This window comes from Equus caballus, chromosome 18, assembly GCF_041296265.1.
Source record: "Equus caballus isolate H_3958 breed thoroughbred chromosome 18, TB-T2T, whole genome shotgun sequence".
Taxonomy (NCBI): Eukaryota; Metazoa; Chordata; class Mammalia; order Perissodactyla; family Equidae; genus Equus; species Equus caballus.
Window position 1 is genome coordinate 45704709 of NC_091701.1, and position 24730 is coordinate 45729438.

A 24730-nucleotide genomic window follows, 5' to 3' on the forward strand; every position below is an offset into this window, starting at 1 on the left:
GCACTGGGGATCTGAACAGGCAAACCCCAGGTCGCTGAAGCAGAACATTTGAACTTAACCGATGTGTCACTGGGCTGGCCTGATCATTCATTTATTTTTATTGTGGAATACTATTTCATTGAATGGGTATACCACAACTTATTTATCCATTCACCCATTCAGGGAAATCTTGTTTGCTTCCAAGTTTTGGCATTTATGATAAAGCTAATATACACAATCTTGTGCAGGTTTTTGTGTGGATATAAGGTTTGAATTCATTTGAAATTCATATCTACCAAGGAGTGTGATGACGGGATTGTACGGTTAAGACTATGTTCAGTTTTGTAAGAAACTATCCAACTGTCTTCCAAAGTGACTATACTATTTCGCATTTCAACCAGCAACGAATGAGAGTTCCAATTGTTCTATATCCTTGTCAGCATTTGGTGGTGTCAGTATTTTGAATTTTAGCTATTCTAATAGGTGTGTGCCTATCAATTTTTATATCCCAACAACTTTCTAAACCTTTGTATGGGTTTTAAATGTTTTCCTTTGATTATCTTAGGTGTTAGGCAGTTTATTTACCAAAGGAAAAAAAAAAGAAAAGAGAGAAGGGAGGGGAAAAAAGTACACTCCTTTGAATCTGTATACCTCTCATTGTCATATCTTATCCAATGGCATTATCTAGAACTTTCAGAAAAAAAGTTAGTAACGGTAATGGGAGGCATCTTTAATTAATTCCTGATTTTAATGATATAACTGCTAATATTTCATCATTAACTATAATGTTTTCTATTGGCTTAATATATATGTTGTTTAATTAATTGTTTAATCAATATCCCTCCATTTCTAGGTTTCTCAGTTTTAATTTTCCATCATATTTTGAGAAGAACTATTCAGTGGCCAGAAGAACCAGATTTAATGTTTTGTCTCTCTAGAGGACAGAATTATATATAACTATATAGCTATATGTATATAACTATACATAATTATACACTAGAAGTTATAAAGACACACACTTCAGTTCCATACTGTTCACACTTTCTGAGCTGTCCTATTATACCATATGACCTTTCCCAATCTTTGTTTCCTTTCAAGATTTTCACCATATTAGTGTAATATTAATGTTTTATTTATGTATTTTAATTACTTTCTCTTGTTTTAAGCAATAACATACTGAACCCATGAATTGATACATATTGTTTCCTAATAGAGTAGAATAAACATGACCATTAAAAGAAAAAAACTATACCCTCTCAAAAACAGTTTATTACAGTATTGAGAAGTACTGACGGACCAGGGGCCTTTCCAAGCAGGAAGACTCTCTTATTGATCTTTGTCGCCCCAGACACCAGCACCACGGCTGGTGCTGGGCAGGCACTCAGCAAACATTCACAGGATAAATGGACAAGCATGCAATATAGACCTAGACTGGCTCAGGAGGCTGTGAGCCCCTTGTCTTGGAGTCATTGCAGCATGAATGAGATAAGCATTTGATAAAACTGAGAGACAGGGCAGGACAGGGGGCCTCAGAGAAGTCTAGGAGAAGTATTTTAATTTGTAAGGAGAAATAAGAGTGACTTCCCAGGGATGGATAGTGACTGGCTAACATGTGCATCGCAAAACTGACTTTGACACCTAGTTTTGCCACAATGTAACCTTGAGCATGACTTTCCCTTTGAGTTATTAATGTAATATATAAACAGTTTTCTACTTGTAAGCCATTTTTGGATTCCCACAATAATCCTACTTAGTGACAGAGTAATATGCTGATGAATTTAATTTTATTTTGCAATTTTACAGTTGCACTGAAAAGAGAGGATAGCCTTTTTCATTTCGTACAATTTCTTTGCAAAATGTCAGTACAGATATGCTCACTAAGTAGAATAAAGTCAGAAACTTCCTAGTTTTTTCTATGTTCTGTAAAGCTTTAAAGAATGTTATCCCAGACTCATAGAAAAAAAAGATCAGACTTGTGGTTACCAGCGACAGAGGGTGAAGGGAGAGTGAATTGGAGGAAGGTGGTCAAAAGGCACAAACTTCTAGTTATAAGGTAAAGGAGTACCAGGGATGTAATATACAACAAGATGACTATAGCTAACAATGCTGTATGATATACAGGAAAGTTGTTACGAAGGTAAATCCTAAGAGTTTTCACCACAAGGAGAAATTTTTTTTCCTTTTTTCTTTTTATTGTATCTATATGAGAAGATGGATGTTAGCTGAACCTATTGTGGTAATCATTTCACAATATATGTAAATGAAACCATCATACTGTATACCTTAAACATAAAAATTTTTTTTCCAGTAAGCTCAATAAGAAAACCAAAAAAAACCCAGAATGTTATGTGTTATCTATTCTTTAGAAGACCAAACAGGCTTGCCTCCATAACTAATCCCAGAACCTTCTGGAGGATAGAACCTCTGATAACTTCTTCATCTTGTTTTTCTATAATCAAGTGATTTAACAACTCTAAATCTTGATTCAAATTTTTATTTCATGCATTTTCCAGATAGTCATCCATTTCATCTGGAATTTCTAACCTATTACCATAAGTTATACCTATTATTCTTGTAACTTAAAAACTCTTGGAATCTATAAGATTTTTCTTTTTCTCCTCTTTTTTCATCAAATTTGAAAGAGAGCTGTGTTGCCCTCCCCTCCTAAAAAAATAACTACATAGTTTTGCAGTTCTGTATTTGTTAAATCATTGATTTCTGCTTATATATGTATTATTTACTTCCTCCTTTCATTTGTTTTGTTTTAGCATCATGAGCTGAACTTCTTAGCTCATGTTCTCTTATTTTTCACTTTGATTCTTATTTCACTTTGATTAAATTTCACTTTGTCTACTATTTCCATGTGGTTGAGTGGTTTTTGTTTAAGCTTTATTTTAACTAATATCTTTGGGTCAAAGACTGTCTCTGTACAATTTCATACTTGTGGAAATGAACTAGCTTTTCCTTCTGGCCCAGTCTATAATTAATTTTACAACCTTCTTAAATATATTAAACACATTTTCCCTTGGTTTAGTGCCTTATGGTCTCTTTTTTAACTTGGTAAATATTATTTTCAGTGTTATGTCCTTGCTGGATTACACAACACCTTAGAGGCTTACCAATGTGCATGGGCCCTCATGGGAAGGTCCGTGGAGTTCTTGAGTCTAGTTCTAACAGTTTTTCTGTCTCCTCACTTTCTTCCAGTCATCACTTAGTGTGTCACACTTTCAGTACTCCATCTCCACTTTGCTAAATCAGTACTTCTAGCATCTGCCTTTGGTTTTGAAATCAAATAGTCCTGTCTATTAGAATTAAAAGTTAAAATCTGATCAGGTTTGAGTAAGGAATCTGTAGGTGCCCTTTGAGAAAAACACTTGAACTTTGGAATATCTGCTTTAGCTACTCTGACCTTATGTTATTTACTTACTTCCTTGTTCTCAGTTTAGTTTTCCAAGGTACAGTGGAACTTTAACTAGTATTTAAAGATTAGTTAAATACTTAAAGGTACTTCAGTACTTTATTTTTAAAGATTTTTAAAGTACTTAAGTACATGGAAAAAATAAAAATACTACACTATTGTTTTTTTAAAAGTTGAAAATTTTGTTTTAAGTATATAGCACAAAAGTCCACAGTATTTTAAAGTATAATTTTTTCTATATCACTTCATTTGAAAGATTATCACTAACTAAAGTGAAGCTGTTTCAACCAGAAATAGCTGGTTTGTTGCCCCACTCACATAGTCTTAAAAAAGTACAAACAATGTTTCTTTTTATAGCTAAACAATGTGGTATTTTCCACAACATTCACTAAATAGTCTCAATGTACATTAGACAATAGCACTAGACCATTTGTAATTCTGTCATCCTCAAAAAATACCAATACATTAAGTACCTTAAATATTTCCATTTTTGTCTAAAACAGTATTTTCTTGACTTAAAGGATAAATTCTATCATTTAAATTAGATATGAATAAAATGTATACTTGATGAATTTTAAGAAAAGAATTAACCTGCAGCATTTTATGCCCACATTTCTGTAGAAATCAGAAAGTTGAAAGATATATGCAGCTTACAAATTTTAGTATTCTGGTAGGTATGTTTATATAAGCACTTTAAAAAATACCCAACTACAAAGGAAATAAACATTCACTATTAACTAACATCTGATGGTGAATTATTTGTTTATTATATAATAAAATGTCCCTAGACAGCAAAATCCCTATTGCTGAGGTTGTCATTCTGGGAAGTCCCTACTCTTCATCTATAAAATCAGAAGATTAATATAAAAATCATTTCTTGGCTTAAAATTCTACAGGATTACATGCCTAAGCTAAATGTAAAATAGCTCAAAATTACAGAATTGGTCTTTCAAAAATTACCCAAGTCTCAGAGTATTAAGAAATCCAAAAATGACAATGACGAAAAGATATTTAACTTTTAAGTAACTGACTTTTTCATTAAGTAAATTTCATATCTTTGGTTCTAAAGAACATAAATGGTGACAAAACAAACTTGTAATTCTTTCATTCAGAGATCTGTCTCTTATTATCATTTTAAGACAAATGTATTGATGTACCTATTAGACAAGAGAACACAGCATTTTCTCGTACTATTATACGAGTGAACTTCAAAGTTATATACAAATACGATTTTTTAAGTTTCTGAATAAATTGTCCAGTTACATACTACATTACTCAGTCATTTTCATTAAATATAACACAAGATTATTTATTTTTGAAATACCCAGATTCAGCATCTTTCTACTATTGTGAGTTGTCCTGATCATGATATATCATCTTTCAAACATAAGTACCCTATATACTTCAGCTCAATATTTTACGCAATAAATATATTCACACGACATTAATATCATATATCCAGAATTTTGTATTTAAAGAGCCACACAATTCTAGTAACATTCACTTAAACTCTCTGTAAGAATTTTAAAAATCAAGTCTTTAAAATTAATTCCAAATAATTCATTAAAAATCATGTACCTTATTTTACTTTGAGATGTTCAGAAAATTTTATCTTAGAAAAAGGTAAAACATCAACTTAATATCACTAGATATATTTTCATATGTATGAAAGAGAAAAATATAGTTAGATAAGAAAAAAATGAATTATTCACTTTTATCAATCTCAACTTGAATGGATATCATCTTATAATCATAATATTTTCATTACTTATACTTCTAATGAAAAGATACATATCTTTGTATGCTCGCCTATGGAATATTTTTCCTTTTCTAGTATTTGAGATATATTCAATTCAAGATCTTTTTTCTTAAGAAGAGATTTGAAAATTAGATTTGGGGTCAGGGGGTTATGTTCTAAAAATATGTGTGGCTTATATGTCATATTACCAAAGCAAATATTTATCAGGAAACTTAAAAGTTTGACTTCTAAAAATCCAAGTTATTAGAAAATAATCCAAAAGTAATTCTATAATGAAGCATGTGCCATTTAAGAGTTAAATAAATGACACATCAATGCAATTGAATATGATGTAGCTATTAAAATTTTGATGAAGACTGAAGCAATGTATTTATGATTATCATAGAATAAAAATACAGGATCTAAAATTTTTAAACAGGTAAAAGAAACACCTTAATCAAAATAATTATTTTCTTTTTATGGTAACGTTAAAGTTAGTTGTTTATTGTTATTTATGCCATGAATATATTTTAAAAATTTATAATTCTCCAAATCACCAAAGTTCAAAATTCTTACTGTTGAATTTTCTTCAGTTCTCTAAAGGGAATTCAGATGTCAGAAATCTGGTTCACAGCAAGAGCTTTAAAAAATAATTCTATCCTAAACAAAAGTTGTTTGAAAAGAAATATAAAATAAAATAAACAAATATATGAAAAGCATGTGCCAATTAAGTAAATTATAAAAGCATTCAGTATCATATATTGTTTATACTTATTAAGTACAAAAATGAGATCAGAAAGATGAACATTATTAAGCGATATTGGTCACTTCTACAATGTGACTAGGACAGGAGTGGTGGTTACCTATAATGTTTTATTTCCTAAAGAAAGATGATAAAATGACTTAAAAAAATGTTAAATGATTTCTGGGTGGTGGAAATCTGAGTGTTTTGTACTTTCTGAATTTATCAGCATTTAACTTTGCAAAACAAATACAAAGAGTGTAAGAACATTTCAAAAATCTTTTAAACATTTGAGCAGTATTATGCTAAAGTCATTTATGAATCAGGTAGCTGCCATGACTGAGGAAGGAACTACCACGTGTCTATCTCATGTCAATGGTCAAACTCATGTTGGACTTTTCTGTCACAGCAGGACACATCACTACATGTACAGGGACACAGAATTTCAGAAGATGATAGAGAAGCTTAAAAGTCTCGAGAGTTACAAACCATTCATTTTAGGGTAATAGATTTGTAAAGAAAAGAGAATAATATTTTTTTTCAATACTGATTAAAAGAGAAATAATGTGTGAAATCTTTTATGCTAGTATTCATTTAATCCTAACAATCCTCTGAGGTAAGTATCATCATCATCTCATTTCTCACATGAGAAAAATGAGACTCAGAAAGTAAATAACTTCGAGAGTCACAGGTTAGTAAGCACAGAACCAAAATGCAAATAACTAGTCTGTCAGACCACTGAGCCAATCCTTTTGCTACCATCCCACACCTCCTGTTAGAACAAAACATCTCTCCCAGGAGTATTGTGAAAAGCACTTCAAACGAGCACACAGAAACCCAGTTTCTGATCCCAGCTTTGCTTCCAAAGAGCTGTATTGACCCCAAACTAATCCCTGTGTACCTAAATCTCCTCATGCATAAAATTGTTAAGTGGTGGACCTAAAAACCATATTTTACCAATTGTAAGCCACACTTTTTTCACTTTTTAATAAGTGTGAAATCTAGTTGTATCTTACACTCAACGGCAGCTTTCAGTTGCTGTTGCCCAGGTGATAGTCATGATGCAAGTATGCCCATATGTGGTCCCAGGTGTCCATGTTGTCGCCAACCCCAGAGAATTACGTGCATCGTTGCTGCTACACATTAGTACTGCCAACCAAGCAAAACAACAAGAGGCAAAGTAACTGCCAAATCTCTTGGACAATATGAAGATATGTGAAAGCAACAAAAAGCTAATGAGACCAATCATTTCATACATCCAGCAAGGCTAACATTAAGGCTTCAAGCATCAATTTGTCAGAAAGTTCCTACTGACTTTGAATCGAAGCTGCTTAACTTCCAGTGATGTGTTACTATTGAGGAAAAAACAAAAACCACAGTTGTTAAAATAAGAAAATGGTGGCTGAAACTTATGTAATGGACATGAAAATCCCAGGAGCCATAGTAGAATATATTTCCAGAAGTGCTGTATCCATGCTCTGGACTGCATGAGGACAAGAGTGAGTGAAATAACAGTCACTGACAATTCAATTCAAAAGAAGAGTCAGACTGTGAATATGAAGTTTAAGAAAAACTGTAAAATTATTGTTTATATGTTCCTTTTTAAGATTGCACAAGAATGACATGATGAAAACGTGAAATTAATTTAAAATACCTTTCAATTTCATTAAATGTAATATAAAAACTAAGTCGTAATATGTTGTGTATGGACTTGTTCTATATCTCAATTGCGATGGTAGCTGTGATGGTGTGTCATGATGGCATGGGTTTGTCAAATGTGAACTACACATTAAACTAGGTAAATTTTAGCATATATAAATCATGCCTTAATAAAAACATTTTTAAGAGCATTGTATCAATTTAATTGGACATGTCTTATCTTTTAGAGGTACATAAAATAATGGTGAATCTGAAATTTGACTGCATCCTAGATTCAATGAAATACAGTATGTCTAAAGATTGACTCTATTAGAGAGCTAAAATCTATCATGTGTGACCAGTGTACTATTTTGGGCTCTACTTTCCATACCCAAATGCAAATATGTGCACTAGTTTCTCTCTCAATTTTCTTGGCTCTATGACTACTGTTTTTAAAAAGGTATTTTGACTTCCAGAAAAAAAATCAAAGTTAGATTTTCAAAAATCCCTCTCTGAAATATACTAAGGATAGAATCAATAAGAGATAAGTTTAAAAAGTGGCACATTCAAAAGGTAAATCCAGGTTTCTGTCATCAAGGTAAGACTAAGAGTAAGTCAAGACCCTGAGCAACAGTCTGCAAAAGTTCAGGAAAATAAAATGTTTTCATTTATATTCTCCAACTCTAACTCTAGACACATCTACTCACAACTATTAATCTAAATTCATAATGCTATATGGTATGGATGCTATATGGTAGCATTTTTGTCAGACATCACAACTGGCTAGAGGTATTTTGTGATGTATTTTCACCAACATCCAGCACTACAAATAAAAGAACCCTTTTGGTTTCTGACACTCATTGCATTGTATAAGAAACTAGATCAGTCAAGAACACTTGAACGCCTTTCAATAGTGAATGCCTGTTTTCCAGACAAAATTAAAATCATCATATATGATTTTTTTATACCACTTTCTACAAAAGCATGTTTTAGTTGATTCAATTTTAAAAATGAATGAACTAGCCTACTGTGTCCTAGGCATATGTGATCAATGTAGGGAAATATGGAAGGCATACGTTGTCCCTGTCTTCCTAAGGTTTTAGAATCTACTTGGTTCACATCTATTATTTAGTTATATTCTAGAATAAAATATTAAAGATAAATTTCATTTACACACAAAAAATCTCACAGCAAAGTGAAAAAACATTTTTGTAATACCGTAGAAGCAACGGCAGCCCAGCGGTTAAGGGAATGTGAGTGGGTCCACATGCTGCTTCCATCACCTTCCAAATCTGCAACTTTGGCAAGATCTCACCTTTCTCTGCCTGCATTTCTCCAGCTGTAAAACAAGCATCTTAGCACCCATCTCTGAGTTGCTACAAAAGTAAAACACACATTAAGCTCTTAGTGCAATGTCTAGCATATAGTAAGCACTTGATAATTGTTAGCTGATTTTTATGTTAAAAATTAGGGCCCGGATTCATTTTAACATAGCATAGACCTTATAAAAAGAAAGTCATTACCACTAGAATATACAATTATGTACTGGGGCTTTGGGGAGAAAAGAAAAAAAAAAGGAGGAAGATTGGCAACAGATGTTAGCTCAGGGCAAATCTTTCACAGCAAAAAAAAAAAAGTCATTGTTTAAGGATTATTATGCAGTTGCAAACCATTATATACCAAGATAGAAATAAATTAATCTTTTTTGTATCTTTCCCATAAATATGGCATAACCAAATAAAGTCCATTTATGCAAACTCAAATAAATTAGGACTTGATCATTCACCTCACCAAAAATTTCACCATTGATTTCTTTCAATAACAACTTCTTTCAGTCCATATAGGACCAAAATTAAATTTCCAAATTTTAAAAAACTTGATTTTTTTAACAATTTCTCCAGAATTATATTTTAGAAAGTGTTACATACTTCTAATTATGATTCATATAGGTATATCATCAAATGGATTGATGCACATGGAAATGTTAAATTAATATGGTATTACACAACTTCACTGTAGTCAGTTGTTACTTTAAATCTAGTTTTTCAGCACAGCTAAACGGAACAATACCCTCAAAAAATCCACACTGTCATATGACATCTTCGTTTAATCAACAACAAAGATTTCATAGTCATGTACTTACTTTAACCACTAGATAAACAATCATGTACCTTCAAAAGACCTCATGGGGGTAACCAAATGTTACGAAATTATAAAGTCAAACTGGGCACTCCAGAAGCTTATCTGTGAGGAAAGCTTTTATCTAGAATCAAGGCTGTTTAGTTTAGCTAAAGAGATAGAAACAGCATTATTCCTATTATGCAACTGACTCCCACTATCCAAATGGAACACCCAAAGGTTGATTATTGCTCTTCGCCTGACTGCGGAGTCGGTAGCCCTTTCAAGCATCAAGAAGTAATAAAAAGTCATGGGTTAATTATTAGATGAAAATATTTCCATCCCTCTTAAAATAAGAAATGGACCACAAAGTAGCAACCTAAATACAAGACTTCCAATTTCAAGTCCAACGTTTACTCTCCAGTATCACAACTGGACTTCTTAAGTTGCTGGAACTCCTCAAGTTGTTTACAAGCAAATTGTTGGTAGTCAAGCTGAAAAATTCAGTACTATCTTTCATTTCATGGAAAAATAAGAGGAAAAGAAATGGGAACTAAGATTTTAGGGTCCTGTGCTTTACATATACATGCAAAATGTGGTTTTAATCCCCATTTTATGGGTAAAGGTACAGAGGCTCTGAGAGGTTAAGTAACTTGCCTAAGGTCAACCAATAAGAAAATGGCACATCTTTGATTCAGACCAAAGTCTACGTGACAAAGTCAGAACAGGCAGACAGAACGCTATTTTTCAAGAAGTTTTGGAAAACTAATCTCTAAAGAAAGTCTTTCACTTTCACATGGAACATACTAAAGTCATATACGTATACTTTTAATGGATGGATCACAGTAGCAAGGTTACCAAGTATGATCCTGGAGAAGTTGCTGCCTCTAATTGTCTCAGGTTTTTTGTTCATCTGATAAATAAGAACCAAGACAGAAGGATCTCTCACAAAAGGTTGTTATAAAGATAAAATTCTATAATATATTTAAGATACTTAGCATTAAGACCTAGCATCTAATAAGGTCTTAATAAATGTGGGTCAACTTTTATATTATTACTCTTGTTGTCATATGTAAAATTAGAGTCTTTACTCTTTGCTGGGTCAACAATTGAGAGGTCTCTGAGGAAGTCACTGGGTCTGTCTTATCCCCTGTCCCAATAGAGAGTCTGGAATATAAGTCAACAGTCATTGAATAAACAAATCATCTAATAATTTAACATTCACATTTATCTCAACATATAAACATTGATGGATAGTTAACTAAGAAGGTATCCATCTTGCTGATCTTTCTTTTTCTCTACAATGATGCCTTGATTCAAAAGTTCTCTGAGGACAAAAGATCCTTCAGAGGAAGTCCTACTTGGTTAAAGAAAGAGGAAAAACAAACAAAAAAACCCCCCCAGAACTTCCATACATCATGTAAAGAAAAACCAGGCAGACATGCATGTAAAAAATACCTCAATTCACAGCTTTTTCTTCTCCACTTGAAAGTAAATCACCCTCCACTCTAGAAAAATGTATAAATTCTCACTGTCCTCTTAAATCTTCTACTACCCTCCAACAGGATCTCTTAATTACCAGTCCTCTAACCATACAACAAAGAAAGAAGAGCCAAAATCAATCAATTCTTTGTGTTTGCCCATCGACTGACTGCACATGACATAAATGTCTTTAAACCAATATTTACATTTTTAACTTCATTTTCTTATCTATAATTCAATTTGATAGGTTAAGGTACCTTGCTGACGTTCTTAAGCATCTATAATCTGATAAGCACTAGTTTGGAGATGGGCACACACAAATCAATTTTTCTGCTGTGAGCTGATCTGAAGCAGAACTTGACTTGTTCCCTGTAGCAGGAAGGTGGGGTCAGAAATACCTACTTTCCAAATGCTTAGGTAAAGCAGAACACAGTGATGAAGAATGCTGGCTTTGGAATCAGACAGACCTGACATGAAAACCTGGTTCTATTCTTCACTTAATCTCAGCTAAGAAATCTGTATGAGCCTCAGAGTTTCCTCCTGTATAAAAAGGGATATAACATGAACCTCGTGGAGTTGTTGGGAGGATTAGCTAAACCAAGATAGGTACTTGGTATTAATAATATCAATAAATGATAAGGATTATGATCTATTTTCAAGCAATTTTCAAATAAAGCATTACAACTACCATAACTAGTTAAAGGTCCATGGAGAGTGTCCCTTCCCAAACCATTCCTTCTCACACAGCCTCAAGCATTCACCCAAATCCTCTATTCCTCCACTGCACCCCTTTTTGTAAAAACCAAAGTTTCTTAGACCATCAAAATCCTAACACAAACAAAGCATTTATTGAAAACCCAAATGGACAAAATAATGTGAGGGAGTGCTACCATGGATAAAAAGATAACTAAATCTCACTCTTAAAAAGCTTACAACTTGAGAAAACAAGCTTATAAACAAAACAAAAATAGAAGATAGACAGTCATACATGCTCTGGCAGAGTTAGAGGCAAAGTACCATGAAAGCAAAGGCAAGAAAAAAATGCATCTGGCTCGAGGATCTATAAAAGCTTCAAGAAGAAGGTGGAATTTGGAACTGGGCCTTGAAAAATGTGTGGATTCCTCTGGGCAGTGAGGTGGGCCAGTAGAATTCCACAATGAAGAAACACTAGAGAAAAACAAGGAGGTTGAAACTCCCCAGTATTCAGGAGATGTCACAGGCTGTCTCCCAGGTCTGAAAAGAATGTAGGTAGGAGCCAAGACCCGAAAGGAAAGTTAGGACCAGGCATCCATGCATTCTCAATGCCTACCACAGAGTCTGGCCTTTATTGTACAGGTAGCAAACATTATTTTGGGGGAGAGCAGGGGAGCTTGAAATGAATTGACTCATGGCTTGGAAATATCCCTGTAGTATATTAAATCTTAAAAAATAAAAACTAAGGGTAAGAAGGAGCCATCAAAACAGTCCAAGCCTACACTAGGACATCAAAAAATGGAAATAAGAAAAGACATTATACTGCAAGAGCCCACAGGATTTAGCAATTTGTAATTCTTATAATATACAAATACATTTCCTCTACTTGGAGTAAAAGTTAATAGCAGGCTGAGTGGGGCTGAGACAAGAGGGCCTGACCAGTCATGTGTAACCTAAAGTCACAATAACCCCCAACAGTTGCTAAGAATAGGTTCAATATTGGTTTTAAGGGGTACCTATGCTATATTAAAGGGGTGTCAGCTGGTGGATGAAATAACAGCCAAGCTCTCAAGGCACTTGTGGTATATGTATAAGTCAGGTTAGGGGTGTGGTCAAGATTCCCAATGGTCTCTCTGATTCACAGCAGGCTCACAACTGCTTACTGAGGCCACAGAAATCCAGGCCACAAGGGGAAAAAATTAGCTAGCCAGGGAGTCAGGGCCCAGCCAAATGACCAAAAGTTTAGGACAGGACTCCAGTGCAGCATAAGAAACATCCAGGGGCTCAGTGGGGAAAGTCCTGGATATATGGATGTTGAGAGCACACTTAACAAGGAAGCTTCAGGAGGCAAGAATAATTCCAGGCCACACCAACTGGTGGAAGAGGCTTTGTCTGAATTAACTAATGAACTTTCGCACCCATAGGTTGAAAGTCTTTAATATTGAGAAAGGCTGAATAGGACCCAAACTAAAACTGTGTTATATGAACATGAACTTGTAACAGAAATGTTTTTCTGAACTCCTAACCTAAATTCCCTATCTGATATGAGTGTAATGACATAGGTTACCAAAAAAAAAAGGAAAGAAAGATGAAGACCTAGCAACAACTGAGATAAAATACTTTTACCAAAAACAAATCTAAATATTAAAATGAGAAGTCTTTCAATCTACCATAACCTTAGGAGAACTTGCGCAATTGGGCCCAACTTCACCTCTAGCCTCACCTGCCCCTGCCCAGTCCATATGCTCTACTCACACCAGACTACTCCACATTCCACAATATTCAGGTCACTCTGGTGTGTTGAGGTCTTCATTTAGAATATCTGTCGTTTTTTCTGGCTCGGCAACTCCCATTCAACCTTCAAGTCACATATGCTGTAAGAGTCTTGGTGCCTTCAAGCAGAACTAATCACTGAATGAGTTCCTATAGCATTTTCTACATACTTCTCCTGGATGTACTTGTCTTTCAAGATCAGCTCAAGAGTTCCCTCTTCCAGGAAGCCTTGAGACTCTCACAGCCATCCACGTCTGTCTTTATTCCTAGCCTTGCAATTGATAGTCTCACATCACTTGGCTATTTCTACCACCCAATTGTGAACCACTCATGAGCCACATTTAAAACTTACTCATCATTTTATACCCTCTACTTAGAGCCCAGTTTCTGGCATAAAGTAATTTATCAATATGTTGAGTAAATTAACATTTTTCTAGTTTGCCAATAACGGATAAGGTTTTTTGTATTTACATTTTCATTTTAATCTTTACCATTTGAATGAAGATATTAGCCCTTATTTCATTTGCATATTCTAGTTACCCTTCCCTCAATTTCTTAAAAATTTGTTATGATAATTTTTTAAAACTAGAGAAATATAACAGTCTTTAATTTCATTCAATATAACAATGGAACTGCAACAATTTAATCCTCCACCTATTGTTAACAGGAAATTCAGGGATTTCACTAATAGTATGCCATTGTGTGTCTGCCCACTTAAAAGGTGCCAACCATGAACAAGACTGAAAATGTTTATTCTCACCGTCCCATACCAGGTTATTTTTATGCCCTTCTTGGCATCACCCATTATCTAGAACCCATCAAAACCAGCAACACCCCTTGCTTTCCAGACCTTTCCCTCCATTACCCTAGACACCACCACTACTATCTAATACTTATTTTGTGCACTACTTCAGCCCTTGCTTATTAGAAACAATCACAGCTACTCAGTATCTACACTCCTTGTTTATGATACAGATGATTCTTGTAACAGCCCATATTACAGATGAGGATATTAAGACAAATATAAAAGTAACTTATGCAAAATACACTGTAGTAAAGGGTTAAAACAGGATTTTATACCATATGACTCCAATGCCTATGCCCTATACACTACACCAGAGGTTCTCAGCCTTTCCCATGCAAAACAGATCGCTGGGCTCCTTCTCCAGACTTTCTGATTAAGTAGGTCTGAAGTGGGTCTGAGAATCTGCATTTCTATTAAGTTCCAGTGGATACACTGCTGATCAGGGATCACACTTTGAAAACCACAATGACAAAGAAAGTTACTTAATAGGATACATTTGGTTAATTCAACACCCCTCAATATGATTTGCTCTTGACGGAGGGCACCTACAAAGGCATACTTTTCTAAAATCTGATGTCCTATGACAGAGAGGTGAGCCATCAGGGGAAGAAAATAGTGCTGGAGACATGTCCCTGAATGGAAAAATTCAACATGGTAGTAATATCAACTCCTTAAAAATCTATATGGAAATTCAATGCAAGTAATCAATTCTCATTCCCAATTCTAAATTCAACATGGAAAAACAAATGCCTGAGAGCAGCTAGGAGAATTTCTAAAAAGAACATTGACCGTGATGACTTACCCTACGAGATCATTAAAACATACTATAGAGACACTGCAAGTAAAATATTTTGGATTGATAGAAAAGCATAAAAATCAGTGCAGCTGAATGGAAAGCCCACTAACACACACATGAATTAAAATAAATTTAACATATAATCAAGGTGCCATTTAAAATCAGTGGGAAAAGATCAACTGTTCAATAGACAATGCTCAGGCAATTACTTTTTTTAATTTAGACCCTATCTCATACCACAAGAGAATAAACTTCAGTTTGTTTTCATCCAATATTTAATCTATCATAAACTTCAGGGAATATTTCAAAGACCTATAACGTACATGCATTTCCAAGTAAGACAAATGAAAACACTTGGAATTGTCTCTAAAATAATATGAAACTAGAATGCTTAAAATGCTTCCATAAGCAAAACTGTATGATAAATGATAAAACTGGGGAAATATTTAGAACATAAAATATAAAAATTCAATAGGTTTTTAAGAGAAAAATACATATTCAGAGCTCTTACAAAATCAATGACAAAGATGAATATAAAAACATAGAAGAGATAAAGGGTATGAGGTGAATTTTTAAGAGAAAAGCAAGTGAAAATTAAATATTTTAAGAGCTTCTCAAACATTATCAATGAACTAAAAAATACAAATTTAAATAATCATAATCATTTTCCTCTATCAGACTGGAAACCATCTAGGTTTGACAATGTAGAAAGTGATTTTTTTTTTTTTAATCAAACTCAAAACTGGAAAAATGCAATGAAGGCTCGTGATGTCAGGAAACGTGCTCAAGTGTCAAACACAATGTGAATGTTAAGTGGAGAAGGAAATAACTGTTCAGAAACTGGATATGTTTCTACTCTTTATAATCCTGAGGCCAGGCTTTCATTGACTGTCATTTAAAGTGTGTCCTTGACTTAAAAAGATGGAAAAATTTTATAGGCTTTTGTTCATTTTTGGGGGGGTGGGGGAGGAACAGCTAGTTTTGCCCCTTGTTTTTTGTCTTTTTTTTAACTTCATGTACTCTTTCTCTGTTTGGAACAGTTTAGTGCAAAGAGCAAAATCCTGTTATTTTCATAAAATATACAAGTACTGTCAGGAAATTCAATGATGCTTGACAAACCTTTAAAATTGCCCACTTCTCTGAAATCACAAAATAGTAATGTGTGACAAGTGTTCATACAGTTCAAATAACAGCCAGTTTCAATAAGAATGCTTGCATTTATTAGAAAATACACCATTTCAAAATGTGAACACACTTTAGTAGGCTACCCTCTTCCAGGATCATATCTTCCTTCTCGATGACCTTGAGGGTTCACACCAATTTTTAATAGTTTATGACCAGTGGTAACCTGGTTGGGATACCTTAATGAGGAAAAAACACAGCTGTTTGCATTATGACCAAAGTAACAATCTGCGTTCCTTCAGAAATGGCATTGACAATTTTTAATTGGATGAGTATCCATGTGGAAATGAATCTGACATGACATGAAGATGACACCAACAAGCTCAATGAGAAAGAACATCTTCATGCAGATGTCACCTCACACTCCATACCCAAGAGAATCTGTGCTGTCAAGAGAACCAACCTCATCAAGAATTTAGAAAGGAAATGCATAACCTATTCAAACTGAATCATTCATTTCAAGACAATTATTATCAACCAAAAATTCATATGTGGTTCTCATCTAACCTAGCATTTTTAACGTAAAGGGGCTATTTGTAGTTTACAGATGTGGAAAGTACGTGACCATGTGGTGAGAGGTTCCCAGCCTATATTCTGTTACTGCAGCTTCCTAAAAAAGGGATGGAACCTGAGCTGTGGATAGGAAGGTACAAAATAAAAATCTAGTCTTCTCATACAAGAGGGAACTGTCTGGTAGTCTCAAAGATAAGGTCTTTTCATTAGGCACCGCTGCCAACAATGAAGGCCAGTGAAAGAACATATTTGGTTAGTTGATTATTTTCTTTCCTAGAAGAAAAAGGAATGAAAGTTTACAATATACACATTGTGTGCTCACTATCTACACATCTTACCGGGTAGAGCTTTTTCTAACGATTGTAAAGGGCAAGAAAATCTGCTTACAGAGAATCACATTCTATGAACTAATGAGTTACAAAACAGCATTATTTATATTTGGGAAACAATGGTCCTTAACCAAATAGCAACTATAATTTACTGAATAGAAACCAAGAGTGGTCAGCTTAAACCAATCTTGTGAATTTTTCATTTGACTGATGTTCAAAAACTTTAATAATTCAGCTACAATTAATTGTGAAATTAAAATCACAGTCAGTGAGAGTCTTATTAGTTGGTCAATATTTCATGGAACACTTCCAATTAATCCCAGGCGTAAGCCAATTCGATAGGTAGCTCTATTTTCAGATGAAAAAAACAAAAAGAAGGAAAGAAAACAGATGCAAAGAGGTTAGATAATTTGTCCAAAATTTCCTAACTGTTCAAAGGCTGAACCAGAATTTAACAACAGGGCTCCCTGAAATGCCAACCCTGTGCCCCTTAGACTATTCCCAGGGCTTCTTGATTGTCATTTCACATAGATAAGTCGTAAGTTTAAGGCGACAAAGGTGACTGCTAGAGTCTAGTCAGATGAAGAGTGAGCGCTGCTGCCTGATGTCAAGCTGGCAGCTCTGCCCCGTGCCTGCTGAGCTGGAGGCCCTGAAAGTCCGGGCATGGAAGGAAGAGGCCAGAGCCAACCACCTCTTGCTGTCATAGCAATGAACCTCAGACCTGCTGGGCTGCTGGATATTCCCTTTAGGAATTTTCCCCTTGGCACGTCCTCGAACCTTGCAATCCACCGCCCCAGTGAGGCAGTTTTGCCATTAACAATCCTAAGCGGAGAGAGGCAGTTTCGACACGCAGTTCTGGCCAAGAAAAGTCAATACTAACAACTTCCCAGAGTCCAGTGAGAAGAACTCATCTCAGGGAGAAGTGTGATGGGGGCAGCGAGAGGGCACATACACATTTACAAGTTCTATATTTGTGTAAACCTTCTGAAAATCTGAGGGACCAGATATAACGTTAACCAAGGCAAAAAAAAGAAAAAAGTATTTCAAGCTGCGTAGTAACTGGCAATTCAGAGATTTGGACTTATTTTAAAACAGAGAGAGTATTGTTTCCACTGCCTTGGAGGTTTTCAAAGATGTGTATTTTTAATAAGATTGAATCATGTTTTCATTCCAGCCAAAGTGACTTGATCCCATGAATAAAATTTCCACATAATGTACAGTAATATTTTCAATACAATTAGCTGTCAGTGCCCAGCCCAGCACCTGAGACATAGTTAGCTGTCAAAAGTACCTGTTGAATGAAAAAAACCAAACAGGAACTGTTGGTTCTTTTAGGACGATTTCTTACTTTTGTTGTTGTGACAATGGGTTATCTATTAAGTAGCTCCAAACTCAATCCTCCCCAACTAATCCAAGTTTAAAACTCCCTTCTCAGAATCCATACGTGTCCCCAAGCCCAGCTTCCTCACTCCTCAACGGAGCCTGAGACCCCGAGCTTTCTTACCATCCTTGACCTCAGCAAAGTCTAATAACCAGAACTCCACTTGCGTCCAAGCTTCCCCAGTGCTGCTGGGTGGAGACCAAGCCTGGCCTGGGGACCACCCAGGCTGCATTTGAAGAAATGTGTACTTCCAAACCAAATAGGTAATTGCACACACACCCCTACCTTCTCAGCTCATTCTAACAGCTGACTACTCCTATTTCCCAGTAAGAATGTCCTTTCTTACGCATGTCTCTCTCCCTGACAGCATGTCATAGGGCCATCCCATACAGATTTCTCTGAAACTTGTGATGGCTTTCACAGTTTCTAACTGGAACAAACCCTGGGGCTGGTCTCCTCACTGCTGTAGACTTTGCAGTCTTTCAGTTCTGGAATCACGTTCACCCAAATCTGAAACTCATACTCTTCCACAGTTAAGGATTTCATTGGAAATAGCCCAAATGTTTCACAATAGGCGAAAGGTTAAAAAAAAAAAATGCAAACACACACTCAGACATACATATGGTTTGTTTACAACTATTTCAAAAAGGATTTTTAAATGAGTTTTAAATAACTAAAACAACCTATAACATAAAACTGGAGAAAAGGAATATAAAAATAGAGTATGTAGCTAAAAATCTAAATGTTTATTTAAAAGTCTGGAAGTATGCACTCTATCCACAGCATTACGTAAAAACTGTATCTGAAAGAACACTGGTTTCAAGACATAAATCAGTGTTCTTCAGATAAATAAATTTGGAAATTTTTACTTTCTATGTTTCCACTTTGGAAGCCCAGTATGCATATTAGCATATTAAATTCCCTGAAAAGACCTAAAGAGAAGAAAACAGTTTAATTTTGTTTAACCCAGACTTTCCCAAGATTATTTGACCATGGAAGTTGTTTTTGCAGAAAACATGTTAACTTGGATCTTATTCAGAATGCACCTTGGAAAATGCTAAAATGCAAATCATGTTAACAGTTGTGCTTTCCAGGTAGTCTAGATGATGATTATTTTTCTTTACATATTCCTATTGCTTTCAAATATTCTGTGATAAGCACGTCAACTTTGTAATCAGAAAAAAAAAGAGCAAAAAAATGTGTAGTCCCATTTAACATCATTCCTACTGTTATTTATCATATTGGCTTTGCCACCCCTGGCACTTTGAAGGGTGGAGGGGAGGGGAGTAGAACACAAAGTGGTCAAAGCAAACGGATTTCAAATGGCATCTGGATTCCAGTCTCAGATCTGCCACTGCCCGGCCATGCGACCTTGGATACGTTACACTCTAAGCCCCAGTTTCCTCTTCCGCACAAGCTGGACAACGACCACATCTACTTTACAGAGTGGTTGAGGACTATTAAATGCAGGAATATGCGTCGTACATTTAACACAGTACCTGGGGAATACTCAGTGTTCAGTAAATGTTTGTAACTTGTGTGACCAGTCATACAAATCACTGCCCATTATCCTTCAATTACAGTGACCCTGATGCTTTTAATTAGTGGAAATCTGAATGAATTTACAAACATTCATTCAACCTCTGAAGCAATTAAGGCTCCATATTATTTTACATACTGTCTTGTAAAACATATTATTTAAAAGTAAACTTACCAGGAACACCTTAATGCTCAAGAAACTTTCCAAATGCAGTCTGTGCATGGGTATAATTCATTCTGCCTGAAAATTTTCATTATACTTACTAAGATAAACTAGATCACAATCATGTTAAGAAATTTTGAATGATGGGGCCAGCCCCGTGCCCAAGTGGTTGGGTTCGTGCGCTCTGCTTCTGCGGCCCCGGGTTTCGCAGGTTCGGATCCTGGGCGCGGACATGGCACTGCTCATCAGGCCACGCAGAGGCGGCATCCCACATGCCACAACTAAAAAGAAATATACAACTATGTACCGGGGGCCTTTGAGGAGAAAAAGGAAAAATAAAATCTTTAAAAAAAAAAAAAAAAGAAATTGTGAATGAGTCTTTCCTCTTTGACATTAAAACTCACCTGCAAGAATATGGAAAATATTCCTAAATTACAAAAAAGAGTGAATCCAGAAAAATATAAATAAATAAGACTACTGAACTGTACTTGCTATAATAAAGGCTTTTTGTCAAGGGTTTGCAGGGTTACTTTTCAGACTGTGTCATCATCCTGCCACCAGAACTTAAAGAGTTACAGCTTGACTCAACCAGGGACAAATGCTGCCCACTTCCCTCCCCTGTGACTAAATGATACAGTCACAGTCATCCTTAAGGATGAAGGAGTCAGGACTCAGAGATTCCTCTTTCTCTTATCAATAGCTAAAGTTATTTTCTAGATTGCCACTTAATTCTACAGCATGTGTGGTATAGTATAAGGCCTCAATTTCTAGTTTACAGGAAGAGGAAGATTTGATTTTTAATCCATGTGTCAAAAAAAAGAAGCTCTCTTCAATATATGATAGTCTATAATTAGAACAGTGTCTCAAATTCCCACTTCCTCTTTTGAATAATGATGTTCTTGTGTGTGACATTACAACTGAAAATTTTCAGTCACTGCACATCAGTCCTAACAAAATCAAAGAAATGCAGTTAGAGTTACTCTCATCTTACATAGAAAAAAAGTGAAACATGAAAAGGTAAGGCAATTCTCAGAACGCGGAAGTGAGGAAACAGCCAGAATTACAATCACCCTGGTAGCATATTCCTAATCTCAGAGGGGGCATTTTTCTCCTCTAAAAGAGAATGTGATTTTCATTGAGATTAGTACCCATTTTTTATTCAGTGTTCCAAGAACAACTTCCCTGCATCTCGCACAGGGACTTTCACAGTGGACTTACGAAGAAAACCAACCCCATCTTCTACTTCCCGGGAAAGGAACATGGCATGTTCCCTCACTCCTTGGTTTCCAATTAGAATAATATCGATGCCAGCATTACAAAAGGCTGTTTTCTAACAAAGCAGACAATATTTAAAGTTTAACAGGGGGCGCCCGGTGGCACAGTGGTTAAGTTCACACGTTCCGCTTCTCTGCCGACCGGGGTTCGCTGGTTCAGATTCTGGTGCGGACATGGGACTGCTTGGCAAGCCACGCTGTGGTAGACGTCCCACATATAAAGTAGAGGAAGATGGGCATGGATGTTAGCTCAGGGCCAGTCTTCCTCAGCGAAAAGAGAAGGATTGGCAGCAGTTAGCTCAGGGCTAATCTTCCTCCAAAAAGAAAAAAAAAACTAACAAACATATACTGAATGCCTGATAAGTGTTGGTGTTACTTCCACACTTTCATTCTTGTTCTTGTATAATTATCTTGTATAATTATACATTCTTGTATTATTATCTTGTCCCACCACGGAGGAAACTGAGCCCAATGAGGGGGAAAGAAGGTGCCTTAACCAGCAAGTGGCAGATACAAGATTGGGTTCCAGGTCTTCTGTTTCCAAATCCGTTCTGCAAGAGCTGCTATTCTGACTTCTGGCTGGACCAGTTTTATTTGAAACCAAAACCAATGCTGTTAAATGCCCGAGAGCCAAGTGCACTGGTTCACCCCACGAGACAACTGTAAGGCAGCCTGCAGAGTTAAATGGAGAGTACTGGGCTCACTTCAAATGCTGTATGGAATGTGGTGTCACCTGCCCATACATTAAATGAACAAGTTTTTTTCCTGATGAATCCTGGCTTAGAATTTCATCTTATTTTAGGACAACGTAAAATGTCAACTTATTGCCAAAAACACATTCTTAGGAAAAAATGGACAAAATTGTTATCTACTATGATATTTGCAGTTTTGTATCCACTTTGAAGTATAACTCTCAAAAATACTGAGGAGAAGAAGCACTCAGACTGACTTTTCTGCCCTAGGTGCCTATTTAACAATTTAATTTCTTCCATTCATACTAACTCTAATTCTCAATCTCTTCTTTCAGGAGCTGGAAGAAAATACCCTTTATTATTTGGTTTTATCCTTCAGCCATTGTTGGTCACATCAGAAGGCTAATTTCTTCCACCAGCAGAAGAACCAGATCAAAACAGCAAGGCTCCTGACAATTTAGATTGCAGGGTGTTCACACAAATAATTAGAATTTTTATCCGCCAATTAATCATATAATTAACAACTAATGCTTTGTTCTCAAAAGCAATAACTTATTCTATAAATCAAATGTTACTCTGCTATCATTATTCAAATAGGAATATTTAGGCTGTAAATAATAATAAAACACTTATGTTCTGTTAAACAACACTGCCCATGATAGCCAAACTTTTCATTTTCTCTAAATTTGAGGAGGTAATAACATTTCTCAGAATTTTCACTTATAATACTAATGAAATGCATACTTCTTTTATAAACACCACTGCAGGGAACAATGCTGAAAAAGAATCTCAAACCAAGAATGGAATCTTTAATAATAGAGTGCTGAGAGATTCACAACAGCCCTTTTAATGGTGTAGCATTTGATGGTGGCTTAACAACAACTCATTGATTAATGGCTGCAAAAATGAATGTTAAATACTTAGTTCGATTCTTTGCATAACTGACCTGCTACCATGCTAGTGGATGAGTAATTCAATGATTTCCACCCCCAATACTGACCTCTTGCTCAAGTTCACGCAAATTCAAACAATATCTAGCCACTAACTAATATTTATGTGTCTAGGTATGTGCAGGAAATTAAATTAAACCCAGCAGTACACACAAAAGAAGTAGTCAAGAATATGGCCTCTGCTTTTTAGGGTTTCACAATCTAGTTAATTTAATCAAACACACCAGCAAAGAGTATTAGCACAGTAGATTGTAAATTGCATAAAGGATGCTAAAATGACCACTTAATAACAGCAAACAGGGCGTGAGGGGAGAGAAATAAATCCAAGTATCCATCAATAGGGGACTGGTTATACAGATTCTGGGTTCATCCCTAAAAGACATAATACAGAGCTAGGGAGAAAAAATTGAGCCCTGTATATAATGGAATAATCAGCAAGTTATATTGTTAAGTAGAAAAGGTACAAAGCAGCACTAATTGTGTAGAAAAGAGGGAGAAACGATACGCTTACACATACATTTGCTCCTGAGTGTGAGGAGATCCACCGTCAAATGCGGTAGCCGCCAGCCACATGAGGCTCTTCAGTACTAGAGATTCGGCTAGTGTGACTAAGAAATTTTACGTAATTAATTTAAATTTCAAATCTGACTCAGTGTAAAATATTTTTGTATTAAGGACCGTTTTGTTGTTTTGTAGAACTGGAATCATGTTAACCATTGTATCGTGCAACATATTATTGAAATGGAATTTTTAATGTAGCAGCTAGAAAATTTAAAATTGCATTTGTGGCAATTATGTTTCCATTGCACATCACTGGTATAGAGTATCCTACCAAGGTTCACAAGAACAATAACACTGATAGCCTCTGGGGAGAAAATCTGGGGGACAGGAGCCAAGGGGCTGGGGGTAGATTTCTCACTATGTTGTCATTTTTTGCTCTTGAATTTTGTGCTGTTTGAATATACTGCCTATTAGAAAAATAATGAATAAATGATGTGACCTATAAATACCACTGTAAAGATTTATTGTCATTGCATACTTATCAGTTTAATTTTGGATGGAATCTCTCCCCTAAACAGCATCTATGGTACTTCTAAAGAGGTTATAGATGGTCTTTGGTAGAAAATGCTTTCTAATAACCTAAGATCACAGAAGGGTTTCACAAACTAACAGCATCAGAGTTATAAATCGAACATAAGAGATTAAAGCCTTCCAACCACCAACTGCCAGTTTAACGCCAGCACGGCCTCACATTTAGCACTGCGGCCTTTTCTCCTGCCATCAGAGACTCTTCTGTTTTCCATTTGTCCATTCACTGAATATATTTCTTGTTCTTTTCTTCATTTACATCCCTAAGTAAAAATTTAATTATCTCTACATTTCCATTTAGCACAGGATTCATCTACTTGGCTAACCAAAGAAGGAAAAAAGCCAGGAAAATTCTCCCCTTCATAACCCATGAAATTTAATTCTTTTTCCATGATGCAGTAGTGTAAAAACATAAGCAGATGACATGGGTCTCAAG

The 24730-nt window shown here is 35.4% G+C and overlaps 1 protein-coding gene across 30 annotated transcripts in view; it reads right to left on the reverse strand.

Moving 5' to 3' along the window:
- Positions 1-24730, reverse strand: part of COBLL1 (cordon-bleu WH2 repeat protein like 1) — a 149152-nt gene that overhangs the window by 112733 nt on the left and 11689 nt on the right. For 3 of the 30 annotated variants that reach the window (XM_070241944.1, XM_070241951.1, XM_070241941.1), the window contains exons 2-3: positions 8734-8854; positions 6894-7026 (exon numbers count right to left, since the gene is read on the reverse strand). The exons of 23 other annotated variants lie outside the window; for them this stretch is intronic. Coding sequence is in view for 2 of the 7 variants with exons in the window: in XM_070241920.1 (XP_070098021.1) it covers positions 8734-8846 (113 nt within the window). In the remaining 5 variants the exon portion in view is untranslated. Of the gene's footprint in view, positions 1-6893; positions 7027-8733; positions 8855-24730 lie in introns of those variants that run through there. 4 more of the 30 variants (XM_070241936.1, XM_070241930.1, XM_070241920.1 and 1 more) reach the window with 2 other exon arrangements.